The sequence below is a fragment of the Dipteris shenzhenensis genome, chromosome 3 (assembly GCF_047967505.1).
Source record: "Dipteris shenzhenensis isolate YYH24624 ecotype China chromosome 3, Dip_SZ_1.0, whole genome shotgun sequence".
NCBI classification, from domain to species: Eukaryota; Viridiplantae; Streptophyta; class Polypodiopsida; order Gleicheniales; family Dipteridaceae; genus Dipteris; species Dipteris shenzhenensis.
In genome coordinates, this window is record NC_141598.1 from 4,108,077 (window position 1) to 4,126,854 (window position 18,778).

Here is an 18,778-nt window from a genome sequence, read left to right on the forward strand (position 1 = left end):
GGACCAACAAATCGACACAACTTCATAGGAGTACAAAATATTAACTTTTTTGGTTCTTTAAATTTTTTGAAAATGGGCATCCCTTGTAATTTTTTGGCCACCTAAAATGTACCTATAAATGTTGCAAAATGAGCATTCCCTATACTTTGCTCATATCAAATGTGGTAGAAACTATATACTTTGCCCAAATTCTACATGGCTAGCTCATGTATACTTTGAAATTATATAATTTGGCGACAAGTTGTTGTCATGTTTGGTGAAATGTTGGTTAAGGTAAACTGGCATGGTTACAGTATGATTGGTTACGAGGTGAAATGTTGATTAATGTAAATTGGTATGTAAATACAGTGATTTTTTTTACAAATCGTTTGAGAAGCTGCAAGTTCGCCTTTACAAATTAGCCATTCCTGAAATTATAAATCTTTCTCGCATACTTTGATGGGGTTTAAGCTCCCTGAGCAAACTTCTTCTGAGTCACTAGAATTCGATTCAGGGTGTGTAAGTACAAGGGCATCATGCAAGGGACTTGGAAGATCCATGTGTACCCACTTTGGCATATCACCAATCATTGCACACCCCTTTCACATCATCCAACACCCTATCATTCGCATAGAGGTATACCAGCTTCTCTGACCTCTTTGATGTCAAGCTCTTCCTTGTGACAAAATGCACAAACTTGTAGTTACTCTAGTTTTGTTCAACTCTTCCCACCATCTCCATGCTGGCATATCTTCAAAATAGAGGACTATTTGCCTATCCCAATAATCAAAGAAATGTCCAAGAAGATCATGCCATGATTGCATAAACTATACATCTATCTCTGTATGTTATTCCCACCATTGCAAATCTAATATATGGGCATCATAGTGCAAAGAGTTGTGAGCTTGATTCCATCGTTTTTGCACCATCTTTTGCAATAGGGTCCGGGAACTCAAACTGTAGCCACCTTTGCCTGGCCCTACATCTTCCTTCAAAACATCGCTCTCAGTAGTCCACCAAGCCATATAAGCACTCACCATGCTTGGCCCTTTCACATCCACCCTATGCATCAGATACCCTCTTCCAAAATGAAAGATTATTACAAAGTGTCTTTAACTCGGTGAATTTGGTACCAGCGCCACTCAAGCATGGCTAAGTTATCCACTCTGTAGCCTCTGCACTGAATAATGTCTTGATTACAAGACTTTGCTGCTTTAACAACCACTCCATCATTATATAGTTTGTGCCAAAATGTGTTTCATCTGGCTTCAAAAGCTCTAGGGGGTGATTCGCAAGTTGGTGATTCCTAAATATACCAAGTAATCACTCATGGTTAAGAAAGTATAACACTCTCATCCACAATAGGTGTTTTGTACCAATCCTCTAAGATAAGGTCAAGATAGTGCACAAATGATGGTGATGCCCTAATACGTCAATATCTGCGATTTATAAAATTTTCAACTTTTTTATAATTCTTAGCATTATCAATAATCAATTGAATAATATTGTCGGGACCAATATCTTCAATACATCTACTTAGCTTCCCTACAGTAAATTCTCTCATCTTGGCCTCACCGCTCGTATCAATCGATTATTGAAAAGTCTTACCTTTGAACGTCACAACCGTAAGCCATCTGATATGATGGTGTAAGCCATTTTCTCAATGCCATCGTAAACCAATTGTTGCATCTCCTTTTTCATCCTATCGTAGTATGCATCCAACATGCTATTACGGACGGCATCATAACTATGCATTGTGAAACCTGGGCCAGCTTTAGCGATGGAGGCCATGGCTATTTTCTAATGTGGGCTTTGCACCATGCTCAATGGATACCCTGTACGATAGATAGCTTCAAACACATCTTGTGTGCCTTCTTGATATGTTGTGCTTTGAAGGAAGCTTCCAAGGATTGTTGTTGCACACATGCATGCACATTCAAATAAGGCACATTATTACATTGTTCTCTTTCCATATGTACATTCAAGCAACTTTGTGAAGGCTGTGCAAGGGACCCTGCACCACTACTATGCACGGTTGCCCTTTGCGAGAGCAACTTTCCATAGTCGTCAATTGCTCACCCGGGAATCCAAGACCCATATTTCTTTCTTCAATTACAAGTTGAGACTGATGGCATGCAACCATGTCATCCACAATCGTGTCTGCACTTGCATATGTTTCACCACCCAAAAAGGCTACCGCTCTCAGCCCTCTGCACTTTTCGATTTGCATTTGCGGGGATTGCCTAGGAAATGTTTGCGCATTTGAGTACCTGAACCCGTGTACTCTTTGTGACAGATGTTATGTCTCCACTTTGTGATAGTTAGGAGTGTAACATAATCGCGTGCTTTTGCAGGGTTTCAACTTCGTTTCTTTGGGGCCATGTTCGTGTCTATATGCACATACCAAAATGGATCAATAATGTGTAAAGGTTTTAGAAGCACAAATTTTCTTTCTTAATATGTTTCACATTTTTTTATCCTGCCTTGATCAAATTTATTTTAGAATACATCTTGCTTGAAAACAACCAGTTTGCTCATTCTTATTCTGCCAATGCTTTGTAAGTGTGCTAGACCTTGAGATAGAGCAACCATCCACCCTTCCGACATAATTGGATGGTTATAGACATGGTAATTTGCTTATGGACATAGGCCTGGGATGACAAATTGCCTTTTCCCATGTCCTACTCGATATTAAGGAAGCATCTATCTGCACTATGATCATTTGTGACCTCATACTCTGTATGCAAACGTCGGTATTTCACACATGCTAGTGCAATATCTAGCGATGCTTATATCTACGTGACAGTTATATCACTCACACCAACTACTTTTCAACCATATGACACAACTATTTGGAAGATTTAAAAACATTTGTTCAGATTACAAACAGTCTTAAATATCTGAACTCAGCTCACATATCATCAAATAGAATACGTATGAAACAAGGAATTGATGGATTTACAATCCCCATGGTCCAAATCAATGTCAATTTACATTGGAAAAGTGTAAATTGAAAAGTTACACATATTAAATGTTCACTCATTTACATCTTCAACTTATGCACGGGGCACTCTACTTTCTGCATGGATAATGCCTTGTAGGATGGCAGCAACAAATTCGACACTTGGTCCCTCACATCTCTTTATTTGTTTTACTTCATCACCAATAAAATGTTTTCTTATCCTCAAGGCAGATCCTGTGAAGACTAGGTTGCAAAAGTTGCACATCCACTTTTGACCGCCTAAAATTATACCAAAATCTTGCGGTTTCGCAACATTTTGGCCTCGTCCATGAGCCTCGTTGTACGGTTGATGTTGTCCTACCCTATCTTCTATGTCCGCCATGCTTACTATCCATGTAAAAGAGATAAACCATCTCAAATCATAAATATGTTTTCAGCAATTCAAGGCAATGTCACTAATATGTCATCAAAAAACAATGTAAGTTTGCTAAACCTCAAGACAAAGCAACCATCCAATCATCTTGCCCCCTCCTGACATAATTGGATGGTTATAGACGTGGTAATCTACCTATGGAAATAGGCATGGGATGGCAGGTTGCCTTTTCCCATGTCCTGACATGGTAATCTGCCTATGGAAATAGGCGTGGGATGGAAAGGCCCTAACGGGTCACCAGACATTGATCTTGGTAACACCCCTCCTTTTAGTGCCTTGCCTAACATGACAAGCCCTTTGGGTGAAATGATAAAGGAGCGATCTTGCCCATGGTTTTTTTGAAAAAGTGAGGATGTGTCTCCCACTCTCTCTCTACCCCCTTCTCTTTCTCTATCTATGTGTATGCAATGTGCACACATGCATGTGCGTGCATGTGTGTGTGCGCACATGTGCACATGTGCATGTGTGTATGCATGTGTGTGCATGTGCGTGTGTGTGTGCATGCGCACGTGCATCTTCATCTTTGTGCATATGCCTCTGCTTTTAAATATTTTCCTTCATTTGAACAACCCCTTCGTCTTCATCCCTCTCTTCAGTAGCTTTTGACCTTGCTTCTTCTACCACCATCCCTTCCACTAGGCCTCCTCTTTTTCCTCCTCCGCTTCCTTCTTGTGATAATAGTTTCTTGCTTAGAGTTGACCTTTGCTTTTTTGGAAGAGCAACACCCTCTCCTTAGTGCTCGTGGAACCACTTTTGTTGCCACTGTTCTTGCTCTAACCCTTTTGCATCATCACACATTGTATGCTTCGAAATCCTCATGGGAAAGGATGATTGTGGCAATAGTAGACCGGCAAGTCAATAAACATCACCGCGTCATAGCCTATGGACGTATTATGTCAAGGCCACCATGAAAGAATGATGCATTCATTCTCATATGAATTCTACTTTTCTTTTGACCATTCACAATCCCTCTTTGGCCAAACTCTTTCTCTTTTGAATGTTCACGATTCCTTTGGGAAATGGTTCATTCGTAGGCAATAAAGGTGGGATGGTCTATTTGGAGTCTTTTAGGAAGCTTTGGAATTCATAATAAGATATTATTCTACTAGTGGGGATCACTTTATAGCTTCTTCTAGTGTCAAAATTGATCTCTTTGACGATTTTATGAAGTCCTCTGCTCCTTCACATGGCTTTTCTCAACCAAATAGAGTCATGGGAATCCCTTTGCTTCTCTTTTACATGGCAGCAAGAGTTGTGCCTCTATAAGTTTTGTATTGGAATCAATCTTCTACAAAAAGACCTTCAAGTGTGGTTATTTTTCCCTTGATTTCACACTCAGTGGGCTTCTTGATGCGGGAACCAACATGAAAGATAAGGATGCAATGCTCAAAATAGAGGTGAAGCCTTGCTTGCAAAAAACCATTTTGTGACAACATGGACTCAAACAGATTGTGCAAGTTCATTGTAGAACATAGAAAAGGTTTGAATGCTTTGAGTGTCGAGCTTCCTTTGCAATTAGATTTGCAAATGATTAGGCACTAGAAAGGATTTGAATCTCTCGTCCAATCGAAGAGCATGTGTCATATTAGCAAAAGCCCTAGTAGAGGTGCCGACTAATCCTATTTTAGGTGTTTGGTGAAGAAGGTCACTAAGCCGGTTGTGCTTACCTATGGAAATCCAAAATGGATTTAGAATGGGACTTGGGGCTCTCATTTCTCACTTGATTCTCAAAGCTTGACATAACTTCTTGCTACCTTTGGGTTGACATTTGACTACTACAATTAGGAGGAGCTGTGCAAGCTTATGACGATGATTGTAAGATGCAAGCAAATACCAGCTCTCCTATTTATCTTCTTGAGAGTGCTCCAACATTCAAAAAGTTTGTTTTAATACCTTCAAGTTAATTTGGGTCACTTTTAGGTCAAACTACAAAACTACAAAAGTTCTCTATCTCACTATGCTATGGAGTTTCTAATTTCAAAGATTAAAAGTGAAAAATGACCTGCGTGTGTTTTTATTTTTGACTAAGGAAGAAAAAAGACTCGAGCTTCATTTTTTTATCTATGGCTGAAGAGGAAAATGGTTGAACTTCTTTCTAAGTTGCTATCTTTACTTTTCAAATAATTTTGATTTCTGATTGCCTCCTGAAGTAGAAATATGACCCACTTTTGTTTTGATGTTTTGTTTCAAATTTTTTGACTGCAAGCTGTTGCTAAAGCAAATTTCCCACACTCCCTAATTTTAGAATTCTTTTATAGATAGGACCTCCATAGACAATGCCCACTTGTGCAGTTGTGGAAAGAGGACAACAGATGCTTTGATTGGTTGGTTGACTCTTTAGTCATCTAGGTGTCATTTGGTAGTATTTGATCTCCTAAGATGAGATCCATCAGCTTGCTTTGATCTCTTTGTTGATGATGTGGTCCTTGCTTTAGGACTAGAAAGTAGTGGGTATTTATTGTGGGTAAACTGAAGCAACCCAAGCTCTAAGGTATCTGATCTTTTTCTAAATAGGTTTTTGTGGCACACCTAGAGTGGGGGTTGCTCACAAGTTGAGCCCCATAGTTGAAAGTATAATTGCATTCCTCCATGGGAGGGTGTCAAATGCATCATGGTTGGAATTCTTTGATCGAGATGCATTCCTCTAGGAGTTCTGCTCATCCAAAAACATAAGGGTTTTGCTAAGCTGTAAGAAATCAACAAGTTTGGTCTAGATACGTCTCCTTTGATGCATGTTTTCTTGAAATTGACACATTCCCATGGCTGGCTTAAAGCACATTCTCATGGAATGCCGCACTTGGCATTTTTGTTATGTTATACTTGAATTCATCCCCACCATAGGTAACCATTAACTATGGTCCCAAAAATAGGCATACACGCTCCCTATAGCAAATGGGAGAAAGCCCTCTCCACCTTGGCAACCTATGGCTTGGTGATCGAATGGTTGGACAACCTATGGCTTGGGAGCCAATCCATGTGGGTATCATAGGCTAGACAAGCTAATCCATGTGTTGTGTAGGTCTTGGAGTTGCACGGCTATACATTGGGGTGAGCATTCATGGGAACTATCTACCAAACTTGGCCGCTCACCGCTTGCATCTAGGCATATTTACCACCACAATATGCTTTCGTAGTCACAACAAAGATGCAGACTATTGCCAATGGGGAATGTATCCAAGGCTTTGGCTTAGTGATTTGAGCATTGGGCTTCCAATCCTCAAGTCTCGAGTTCAAGACTTGGAGGCCCTACCTAGTTTCCTAGCTAGCTTATGGATGGGTGCATGTGTGTGGGGTGCGTGAGGCCCACCGGTCCATGGCAGTTGTGTTAAAACAAGGTGGTAAGCCTTGCATGGGAAATAATTTTTTACTATTAGGGTTATGGTTGAATTTTGTACATGTTTCAATGGAGGGCCATATACTATTATTTGTTCATTTAATTCCAATGTAAATTGAAGTCATTGCACATATGAAAATGTAATATGCTTATTAATGTGATGTGTGCATTGTTTTTGTTGTTGGTAGACAATGTGTACCATATGTATGAAATGAACGAAATCTATTTTGTAGATGTTGTGATTTGTGTATATATTAGGCTTTCAAGTTGTGTTTCTTGCCCATCAAGAAGAGGTTAGTATGTTTAGTGCATTGATTGTAATGTTTGCATGTATGTGATTGAGTGGTCGGTCCAATACATGAAGGAGGTGCCTACTTGTTTGTCAGGGTTCTCAATATTGCTCCATCTGTGATCCAATTGAGAGCCGTATAGTTGTTGGTTCATTGAATTTTAAGTTGAAGTGAAAATAGTGCACGATATTTTGTAAACTTGTTGGTTGTGGTGTTTCATTACACATGTCAATGTTGAAGTCACCTATTAATATAGTTGGTGACTTGTTGATTCTTTCACAAGAGAAACAATCAATTGAGGGTGTGTCCTTTATTGATTTCATGTATGTTTTGACATGTTTATTACATTCTACAAACATAACACCATACTTTTCTTCATTTACATTTCCATTGACGAATATGGCTTCCTTGTATGATGAATAAGCAAGGAGTTCGCATGTTCTTCACACACTTTCCTTGCCACATGTAACATTTGTTGTTAATTTTTTTGAAAGACTATAACTTTTTCTTATTTGATAAATTTTCCTCTTGATTGAAGATAGAGATATATTCTTTGATCATTGTGTTTGGAAGTGAGTTCCTATTCTCAAAAACTGCATATGTGATTTGGTTATCCTCATGAAATAATTCAAATTTAAAAGAATATGGTTCGATTATTATAGAGGAAAAGAAAGTGTCAAGCGGGGAGAAAATGAAATTCGAGCTTTGCAATTAATAGTAATATGATTCGATGCTTGTCAATCCAGGAGATATTTTGCCTCTCTCTCTCTCTCTCTCTCTCTCTCTCTCTCTAGGTATGTATGTATGTAGGCATGCATGCATGCATGCACGTATGTATGTATGTATGTATGTATGTAACAAAATGTAATGGATCATCTTCATAGAGTTAAAAAAACAGTGGCAAATTGTCTAAAGAAAAAAAATTGCTATGTATGGGTGCACTCTTGCTTTTGATGGACTAGTAAGCAGGCCAGACCATTGATAAATGTAATGTGCATTACTCCCAGGGGAACAATGTTCTTGGAGAGTATCAACACCTCTCTAAAAGAAAAAACTGCAACAAATATTTTTAAAATATATGAAAGAGCAATTTGCAGAATTGGTGGCAGTGAGAATGTTACTGCATAGTAATACATAATGCATCAAACTATAAAAACCGTGGGTGAGATGATAATGGAAAAGTATCCCATGATTACATGGGTGCCTTGTTGTGCTCATACTCTAAACTTATTGTTGAAAGATATTGGACAATTGCCATTTGTGCAACCAGTGCTACAATATGCCAATGCTATTGTTAGTTTTATAAAGAGCCATGAATTCTCCTCCCCACTCTCACAAGTCCCACACACACACACACTCTTAGAGATTCTCAACGCAGAACTGAACAATGGCTTTTGACCCCATCTCTCTGCTCAACTCACAAATCCTGGAACAGCTTGAAGGACCAAACTATGCGCTTTAGGTTGGGTTTTTCATGTCGACCTCTGTGATCACTTGTGCAACTCAACTCATCACAGTGCAAGACCTTTTGAAGTAGTTGCCCTTCACTCTAAAATCTGGCTCTCGACTTTTGGTTGTGGGATCACTAAGGAATACATCTAGAGACGTTTTTGCTGGAAATAACTCAAATTTGGGCCATCAAATATGTTGCCTTTTTTATTGTTCCCATGATCATTGTTTGAATCCTTAATTTGACGAATTTTGCAACATATGCAATTTCTAAATGCATCAATGGTCATGTGGAAGTTTAGTATGTAAGACATACATACTAACGGATCTTGTTGTTAGGAATTTAGAGGCAAAAGTTATATCTATGTGAATGTCACATGATGGGTTGGCTTCATGTTTTAGGTATTTGTTAAAATTAAATCTTGAACAATGTCAATATTCAAGAGACATGAAAGAGGAATAGTTTGTGAGAGTAAAAACAACTATTGAATGTAATATTCTTTAGCACAAAAGCAAGCTTTAATTGGAAATCAATGAATATTACAATCTTTTATTTGAAGATAAAAATTTAGAAACACAAGCACCAAACACTTTATTGCTTCAAACATGCAATACAACATAGCATGAAGACATTGGTCTTCTGTTACATGTCTTGCTCTAGGTGCAATATATGCAATGACCTTTCCAAACATGTTGATCAAGAGCCGACCATCCATGCTCTTGTTAAATAATTAGGATTTTAGCAAGTGTGTCGAAATAACTTTAATACTTTGTCAACTATTGTCTTTGAAGATCGCCTCCATAGAAGCACCTTTAGGAGTGCATATGAGAGCTTTAACCTTGGGAATTTTGATCAACGTGGTTATCTTGTTGCAAACCAAGAAGTGGACCTTCCTAGAGTCTCTTCAACTCTTGTTTCTTTGCAAGTCAAGCAAGGTGGCTCATATAATGATGAGCTTACCCCAATTATGTATAGTGTGCCCACAAGTTGCAAAAGGAAATTCAAAGTCAAAAAATGAGGCACAATTTGCATTAATAAATTAAAGAACTTCAACAAACATATTAATGAAGTGTTGCCCGAAAACTTAACCTGGTTGCTGTAATCGATTTGTTGAGTGTGAGTGCTGAAAATTCGCGCAAGTTGTGAGATTGGGGTCTTTTATTGGAGCTATGATGGTGATGTTCAGCATGCTTAGCACTATGAGTTGCGTGTACCTCCTCTTACAACTCAAATTGTGCTTCACCAAAAGTCTTAAATCTCTCCACCACTTTCAAGTAATTGGAGTGGCAATTGCTCCAAAAGGTTAACTGCCCATCAATTTGCATTATGCACTTACTATATAGGAAGATGCTCACTATTAAAGATCTTCTGGAAGCTCCCTATCCCCAACAATTATCTCATCGCGTTGTTTATAGGATGTGCCTAGCTTGATGATTGTTATAGCCAATGTCGCTAGGGGCAATTGATTGCTCTCCCCTTTGTCAATTAAATTGTTACACTTCTACTTGAATTGTGAGATGCTGCCTTTTGGATATATTTCAAAGACAACACTAAAGGCTAGAATTCTCTAAATTCGAGTGGATGCGTCAAAGGCTATGCTACAATCGGTAGTCCCCCCATCACTCCTTGGATTCTTGGCACATACAGAAAAGTTGATCATTCGGATACAATCACCCACGTTGAGCACCCCAAGAAAGTCGCTGTAATACAATTCATCAATGTGCAATATGATGCACCCAATCCCTACCCTATCAGCAAGGTCTACTTTCAAGCACTATAGTAACTAACATTGGAAAGCATGTATGTGCCATATTTATTCAACACTTTGCCATCCAAAAAATAGAAAGATCAATTTTGGAGACCTTCAAAGCCTTCACTACAGGATCGGGGATGTCATCTGCTATCCAATTAGCTGCTTTGTGTAAAGCAGGAAGAGAAGGCAACGTTTCAAAAGATGGATTGACCTCTGAATTTTCTTCCTTGACATTCAGTAACCTAGGCTTTTTTCTCATCTGATACAGGAGACTCAAACAATGTTCTCTTGGTAGTAGACCTAGTGGGAGAAGCCCTTAGATTAGGAGGTGGGGAAGTTGTGAGAAGTGAAGCAACTCTATTTATAAGTGAAGAACTAGCGACGTGGACGGTTATGAGTGAGCTTTCAAAGGGGAGAGTATGTTTGTTCTTCCATCAGAAGCTCTAATTTTTGTTCACATAGAAAGAATTATTATCAATTTCGAGTTCACTTGCAATTTCAGATTTTTGCACTAAAAATTCTGCAATCATTAATACAAACCAGTTACAAGCCCAGCAGCATAACTTTTATACTTTTCATAGAGCAAGAACCAAACTGTTTAGTGTTTTCATCTATGTTTACTAAGTTAATCATAGCACAAGTTTCTTTCGAAATCACACACCAAACATATGACCACACAATCTAACCAAACAAACATTCACATCACCATGACTGCCCAAAAAATGTCTCTCATAGAAAACACAAAAAGCAATAGAATTTTCTATATTGCATGCAGCAAGAAATGGTTGGACCTCAAATATCTCTCATAAAGCAACAATTGTCTGTGTTTCATGTAGCAAGAAACGATCGGAACTCTCTGTACTGAAACAACAAACCTGCGAATGAGAGGCTAAGTCTCTAATTCAACTAACCATCCAAAGTTCAAACATATACCAAAACATAAAACAAAGTTACAGTTGTCAGAATCTCCAAATCGTTCAACCTCCCAATTAATATTTTGACTAATACATAACATAAACTGCATGGCTGCAAGCCACATAGCCCTTCAACCTCGCACAGCTAATAAACAACAAAACGCACACAAAGCGGACCTATTCTTTTAACCGCATACAAAGCAGACCTATTCGTTTATAGCTTCAATACAAATTACCAGTACACGCCACACCGATCATAGAGCAACAAAGTCAAAATGCAACAAAGTCACTAAGAAGCGATGTCCCAAGTAGCAGGACTTCACATGCCTTGTGAACCTACGAAATCGAAACGCATACAACAATATAGATACACATGCGACGAGAAAGCAACCCGAATGCAGCGTATGGAGCTCAGATAGTGTGTGGACCATCACAGTCTGCCATCTCTATATCCGAATCCTAGAAATAACCTTCCCCACAAAACATAAGTGTACAGCGACGCATAACAATGCTCATGCACAAATATATAGACTAACCTGAACAAATAAAACAAGATCGCCACACACTATCTAGATGGAATCGATTCAGCTATGAGCTAGCTGACACCCTCGGCCCCATCTTTAGTTATATTGACCCTATCCTTGCCTAATGCAGCACAAAAAAGGTTGTAGACGGAAGGGGTGTTGAAACACAAGATTGTCTGACAAAGCATAGAAGTGTTTGCAGATGAGCGGAGTTATGCACATCTTCGATGCTCAGAGCTCCCGAAGTGTTGCATCACTCTAATTAGCATCGCTCTCATTAACCGCCGCAAACACCCCTCCAAAACAATCGCACCTGCAAACATGCAACATGACAACCTTTACTCACAAACATCCACAAACTACACCATTAAAAAAAAGATGAGCACATGTTTGCAATAAATGAATGAAATATTCCCCATCCCTCAAGAGAATCGTGCATAACTCATCCCTTCTTGAAAGCCCTCTTCGCATGCCACAATTGGAGATGGAAAGTCACAAAATATTCCCCATAGATAATCTTGCAGAACACATCCCTTGCAGAAAGCCTTCTTCGCATGCCACAGTGGCAGATGGAAACCCATTCGATCGTCACAATACATAGCCTCAATTCATAAGAGCGTTTCCGTCTACCATGCAACAACGTTTTTCGTTCGCCATGCATTAGCTCGTTGCTGCTCAAGCAACCCGTTTATGGAGCACCATGAAGTAGAGGGGGGTGCAAATCACGTGGAGAGGCAAACAGCAAGCAAAAGGTAGAGCATGCGTCGTTATTGATGAGAAGAAGCCGGAGAGCAAAAAGACAACAAAAACCATAAACCCTAATTAACCTTTAATACACCCTAACCCTCCATAAATCACACACTAACCACAATTAAACATGGTCAACTTGACCACTTCAACGAGAGTGAACTTCATTACCAAACGCTAGTCCCTTGAAGGGGGAAGAAAAAACTCTTACGCTTCAGCGCTACGGAACGGCTGAACTCCTGAAGGCCGTAGGATCGTATACTACGTGTGCATGGAGGAATGGACGGCCAAGATTACGGTCGAGGATAAATGAGAGAGAGAAAAAATAGGAGGGGGAAGAAGAAGATCGTCTCTCACCGGTGCTCTAGAGCGCCTTTAAGAGCCTCTATCATCCCCGTGACCGCCATTACTCCACTGCATCACCTTGCTTCACTCCTCGCCCCCTCGCTGCCTCCCTCCCTCCCTCCCTCCCAGACCTACTCTCCAGCGAGAGAGAGAGACAGAGAGACAGACTGAGAATGAAGCGCTAGGCATTTTGCCCCCACTGGCTTGCCTTCTTTCTCTTTCTTTCTCTCTGGACTCGCTGAGAGAGCTTTTGTAGAGGCTGTTGTTGAATCTTCTTCTCTACAGCAGCCTCTCTATCGCTCTCTCTGGGCCCTTTGCTCTCTCTCGCTTGCCCTGCTCGGCATAGAACCCTCACCTTCCATTCTGCGAGCTTGCTACACACGTCCAAACTTTCTCGAACTAGCATATTACCCTTCGCAGCTTTAGGAGCTTCGTTTCGAGGTCAGGCTTTTGGTTAGGCTTTACAAGAATTGTACTGGTGCTACTTTCCTCTCCGTGCTGCTAGTGAGACTACTCTTCTCTGCACCTTTGACACTCTTCTAGATACTAGAGAACCCTCGGCAGCTTTAGGGCCTTCGTTTCCAATTCAGGCTTCAGTTGCGGCTGTAGAAGAACCCTACTTTCTGGCTCGTTTGTTGCATGTGAGGCCACTCGTTAATAGTGCTCTGTTGATTCGAGCACATGATTTCTTAAGCTCTGCGTCGCGTTAAGGTCTTTTGAGCAGGGGAGGAGGTATGAAGCTGGGCGGAGAGACTGCCACGCTGACGAATAACAATTTTGGACTCCCGGGTCTGGGTGATTTTGCGAACATGCTAGCAGGGGTTATGATGCCACCGAGGCTCATGCCCCCTGCGCCGTCACCGATTCAAACAAAGAACGTGTTCACGACGTCGGGCCTCAGCCTTGCAACGGTGAGCTTGTGCCTTGAGTTGCTTAATGCTGAAACCATAGTTCCCCACTGTCGTCCTCACGGCAAAACTGTAGGAGCATACAAACAGTCAGCACTCTACAACTTCAAATTTCCTCGGAGAAGTGGTATCTGTGTGCGCTGATTCATTTTCTCCCTTGCTGCCTGGTTCTAGAGGTGAACTGACAGTTGCTGTTTCCCCTCCCGTGGTTGTGTATTTTTGGGTTGTGCTGGGAATTATGCAGCAGCAAGAGGGTCATCGTGACGGTACACAGACCGCTGATAGCGAGCTAGCGAAGCCCAAGGACGATGAATCCGAAAGCAAATCCAGCAGCGACAACCTGGAGGGAGGGTCTGGAGAGGATCAAGATGGAGACCTCAGGCCCAACAAGAAACGCTATCATCGCCACACAGTTCGTCAAATTCAAGAGATGGAAAGGTGATACCCTGAGCTACGACCCAGCATATGGGGTTTGGGCGAAGCAGATGTTATCTGACCGAGTTGTTGCTGCTGGAAACGCAGGCTGTTCAAGGAGTGTCCGCACCCGGATGAGAAGCAAAGGCAGGATCTGAGCAGGGAGCTAAAGCTTTCTCCTCGCCAGATCAAGTTTTGGTTTCAGAACAAGCGGACTCAAATGAAGGTTTGTGGAGTAGGCCTGTCGAAAAATTGGCGAGATGCTATACTTTGCTGTCCATCGGAAGGCAATTACACTGGCGGGTTTCTGATGACTACCTACCTTGCTGAATTCCAGGCGCAGCATGAGCGTGCCGACAACTCTGTGCTACGGGCAGAAAACGAGAAGCTGAAAGCTGAGAATTTTGCTCTGAGAGACGCTGTGAGGACTGTGGCGTGCCCAAACTGCGGCGGACCTGCAAACCTGGCCGAGATGTCGTTTGATGAGCAGCAGCTACGACTAGAGAACGCCAGACTTCGAGAGGAGGTCGGTAGGATCATTAGCGTGGATGGGGCTTTTGGCTGGAGCTTTGTCACCCACAGCTGTCTCCCTCCCCTGCTAGCTGACCTTGCACAGCTTCCGCCGACAAGTTTGCCATTGCTTTTCTCGCACCTGCTGCTGACATTCCCGCCATAGTTGCTTGACCTTCACTGTGGCTGTTCTTTCAGTGTTCACTGTTGCATACGCTTTCGTTTATGCCTGTTCATTGACATTTGCTGTGGCCTACGCTTGCATTTCTTCCCCGCAGATCGATCGAATCACAGCCATGGCTGCCAAGTACATCGGCCGGCAAGCGGCAGCGTCGGCTACGCTCACACCTCCTGCTCCAGCAACAGGCCTCGATGGCTTCCCCCTGCCGCTGCCTGGCCTGGGGAATGAACTCCCACCCGGGCCTTCTGTTGCTGACATCGCTTCGAGGCCATTTGGGTTGACGGAGGCCGAGAAGCCCCTGGTGGTGGAGCTGGCCGTTGCTTCTATTGAAGAGCTGCTGCAGGTAGCCCAGGTAGGGGAGCCCCTGTGGGTTTCTGATCCCAACACCGGCACTGAAGTCATCGATCACGAAGCATATGTGCAGAGGTTTCCAAGGGGGATAGGGCCGACGCCGTTCGGATTGAAGTCCGAGACTACGAGGCACACGGGATTGGTGATCATGAACTCCACGTCTCTAGTGGAAACTCTGATGGACGTGGTACTTCTCTCTCGCATTCTTTTCTTGCCATCGAGAGTTTCCGTTGCTTGTCCTCGCTATCGGGATTTCCGTTTCGGATTTAAGCTGCTCTGAGCTATGCGTGACGATGCAGAATCGCTGGGGCGAAATGTTTCCGTCCATAATCTCCAGGGTGCAGACTGTCGTAGTTCTTTCCACGGGTATAGCGGGAAACTACGACGGAGCTATTCAGCTGGTGAGCCTGCAGCTCTGTTCTACGTTGCGTGCTGCTGAGAGTGTGAGGCATGTGACTCCTTAGTTCAAGTGATGAGCTGAGGGGCGTTCTTGCAGATGTATGCCGAGTATCAGGTGCCCTCTCCTCTCGTTCCCACCCGCGAGAACTATTTTCTGCGTTACTCCAAGCGCGTCGACCATCTCTGGGTTGTCGTCGACGTCTCAGTCGACAGCCTGCGCGGTAACCCGCCTCCTGCTCTACTTCGTTGCCGAAGACGCCCCTCGGGTTGTGTCATCGAGGAAATGCCCAGTGGTTACTCCAAGGTTATCGTCCCTTTTCTATGATTTAATGCAGAGCACGCGCCCGCTTTGACCACTTGATATTGAGTCAACATTCTGTCCCGCAGGTGACCTGGGTAGAGCACGTCGAAGCCGATAGCAGAGGTGTACACAGTCTCTACCAGCAGTTTGTGAACTCTGGATTGGCCTTTGGAGCTCTACGTTGGGTATGCACCCTGCAGCGACAGTGCGAGCGGATTGCCAGTCTTCTGGCCAACAATATTCCTCCTAGGAGTTTGAGTGGTGAGCAGCTAAACGCAACCACTCGCCTTAGACGAACTGAGCTTCAGCTGCAGACTCTCGGCTAAACTTCTGTCCACGATTGCGTGTGCAGTGTTTCCTACTCCTGAAGGTCGGCGAAGTATGTTGAAGCTAGCTGAGAGGATGACCAACAATTTCTGTGGTGGTGTAAGTGCGTCCACTGCGCACACCTGGGTGACTCTCGCTGGAAGCGGGGCAGATGACATTCGTGTGGTTGTTCGTAAGAGCGTCGATGATCCAGGAAGGCCTCCTGGCATCGTTCTCAGTGCTGCAACATCCCTTTGGCTGCCTGTTTCTCCAGCTAGGGTTTTCCAGTTCCTAAGAGATGAACGATTCAGGACAGAGGTGAGTTGCTTATAGTCTCGAGACTCGCAGCCTCTCAGTTGGCATATATGCTAATATGCAGAGCTGTATTCAGAAGCCCCACTCAAATCTGTTGAAGATTAACGGTCTTCTTACACTGACACTGAATCGTAACGGCCTTTACCCCTCTGTTCCCTTGTTTCGTTATGTCTTAACAGTGGGATATTCTCTCCAATACGGGTGTTGTTGAAGAGCTGGAACATGTAGCGAAAGGGCAGGATCCTGGCAACAGTGTATGCCTCCTCCGAGTCAATGTAAGTCGTTTATCTTTTTCTCGCAGCGATTCCTGAATTGTATTTTACTTGTCACGTATTGAGCTCGGAGCCATGGCTAATGCTCTCAGATTTGCAATTCATCCTGAGAATTCTGCTTTGCTACGTTGATGCAGCCCATAAATGCCAATCAAAGTAACATGCTCATCCTGCAAGAATGCTGCACCGACGAATCTTGCTCTCTCGTCGTCTACGCTCCCGTCGATATATCGGCCATGACCGCCGTAATGAAGGGAGGTGACCCTGATTGTGTAGCTCTCCTCCCTTCAGGATTCGCAATACTTCCTGACGGGCCTCAACAACGCTCCACAGGTGGTATGCCAATTGTTGCTAAAGCAGGACCTTCGGGAGGTTCCCTGTTGACAGTGGCATTCCAGATTCTTGTGGACCATGTGCCCACTGCTAGGCTCTCTCTCGGTTCTGTTGCTACAGTGAACAAGCTCATTTCTAACACGGTGGTCCGCATCAAGGGTGCCCTCTCCTGCGAAAGCGCATAATGCGGCTGATCTTTTAAGAGCTTTTTGGCAAATCGTTTGAGCTGGTGCAATTTTGATATCATCTGTAGCAGCTCTTTCTTATTTCTGCCAGTGTTGATATCATAAGGGCGGATATATATCTGGTTCGTTAGAAACTTTTCCAAGGGATGGTACATTTGAGGGGCAATCAACACCCAACAAGCTCACATTGAGGATGGTGTTGATTTCGCCCTCAGCTGACACTGGTCGTCTGGGATACTGTGGATGGCCTGGTTGAAGGCTAGGAGCCAGCTGAACCGTTAGGTAGAAGCCTTTCTTAAGTTACACTGTGAACCACACAGATTCCAATGGGAAAGACAAGGAAACAGTCAAGAACGCACCACAGCCCCCCTTGCTAAGTGGTAGAGGTCATTCAGAGCGATGCCCTTATAAAATGAAAACCTGCCCCTGCAGAAATATTTCAAGGAACATCTCGGTCGTTGTACTCTTGCGTCACCCGTGCAAGGGAAGTGGTTCGGGCATTGACTTTATTCCGTCTCTAATCCCTCGCTGCCCGTCCTAATACCTCTCTACGCTCTATCTAAGACTGTACTTCTGTTATGAATAAGGACTTAAGTTTGTAGCAAGTTATTTGACACGTTTGGATGACCTCAACCTTTCAAGAGTGATTGCTTATCAGCTCTCAATCCTTCTATACCATGTTTTTCCAGCGGTACAATATGATCTTAGCAAAAGTATGTCAATGGTTCTACGTTAGAAAACCGTGGGAGAAGTTTTAGCTTTCTAAGTTAGAAATGTATTTTTGCCTCTTTGTAGGAAACGATACATAAGTGTAAAGGGCCATTTAGTTTTTTGGTTTTAAATAAGAGTGAGAGTGAGTGAGAGAGAGCGATTTTCCAAATTTTTGGAAGATCTTGTTTCTTGACTTGCTTGTTTATTTTTGCTTAGTCATGCTTCCTTTCAAACTCTTATAATTGCATGCACAACCTCAATCAAAAAATACTACCAAGATTTGAAAATATAGGTTATAACAACTTCAAATATCCAAAATTTACTGAAATCCCCAGAGTTTCGTATGCATTGTGCTTATGGGAACAAAGAAGCCATGTTCGCAAACATCTCTGGGCATTTAAGATCAAAGGAGTCTTCTTTTAAATCTTGAGGAGGATAAGTACGTAGAATAAACAAATCCCAAGCGTATGTATGCCATTCCTCGGCTTCATGAAGTTGGGAAAGTCCCTAGTCCATCCAAAACCAGCTACGTACATAGTCACAAGGTTGATGCTCATTCCTTCTAAAGAACTTGGGCAAAATGGATCTACGTAAGAAGTGTCCATGCGTGCGACCTATGTATCATAGCTGGAATCTCATTTTCAAATGGTTAGCGTAAACCATTCGTGCGATGCTGATATGTCAGGACGGCATCCAAAATGCCTGCTAATGTACATCAAGCTTGTAACGTAGAATGACAAATTCTAGCATTTGAATGCTGAACTGAATACTACGTGAAAATTTGGAAGCAATCACTCGTAAAATTTGGCAGAACTTTAATAAACTTCAGTAGAAATACACTTTTCGACAACTAGCACGAGC

The 18,778-nt window shown here is 42.5% G+C and overlaps 1 protein-coding gene across 2 annotated transcripts; it reads left to right on the top strand.

The window, feature by feature from the left end:
* Positions 1 to 12,824: 12,824 nt before the first annotated feature.
* On the top strand, positions 12,825 to 17,957 carry LOC147903248 (homeobox-leucine zipper protein HDG2-like). 2 transcript variants are annotated; one of them, XM_087373014.1, is made up of 12 exons: positions 12,825 to 13,172; positions 13,443 to 13,642; positions 13,884 to 14,077; positions 14,162 to 14,279; positions 14,391 to 14,579; positions 14,842 to 15,282; positions 15,395 to 15,496; positions 15,592 to 15,798; positions 15,882 to 16,056; positions 16,148 to 16,419; positions 16,596 to 16,691; positions 16,826 to 17,957. In XM_087373014.1, the coding sequence occupies exons 2-12, from the start codon at positions 13,466 to 13,468 to the stop codon at positions 17,204 to 17,206; spliced, it is 2,352 nt and encodes a 783-aa protein (XP_087229140.1). In that variant the 5' UTR covers positions 12,825 to 13,172; positions 13,443 to 13,465; the 3' UTR covers positions 17,207 to 17,957. The 2 variants fall into 2 exon arrangements, with proteins under 2 accessions (XP_087229140.1, XP_087229141.1); XM_087373015.1 differs by having other exon boundaries at positions 12,825 to 13,642; positions 13,887 to 14,077.
* The last annotated feature ends 821 nt before the right edge of the window (positions 17,958 to 18,778 follow it).

Coding starts and splice junctions, on each gene's coding strand:
- LOC147903248 (XM_087373014.1), top strand. CDS start 13,466: ATGAAGCTGGGCGGAGAGACTGCCACGCTGACGAATAACAATTTTGGA. Junction 13,643..13,883: donor CGGGCCTCAGCCTTGCAACG/GTGAGCTTGTGC, acceptor GGAATTATGCAG/CAGCAAGAGGGTCATCGTGA. Junction 15,283..15,394: donor TGGAAACTCTGATGGACGTG/GTACTTCTCTCT, acceptor GTGACGATGCAG/AATCGCTGGGGCGAAATGTT.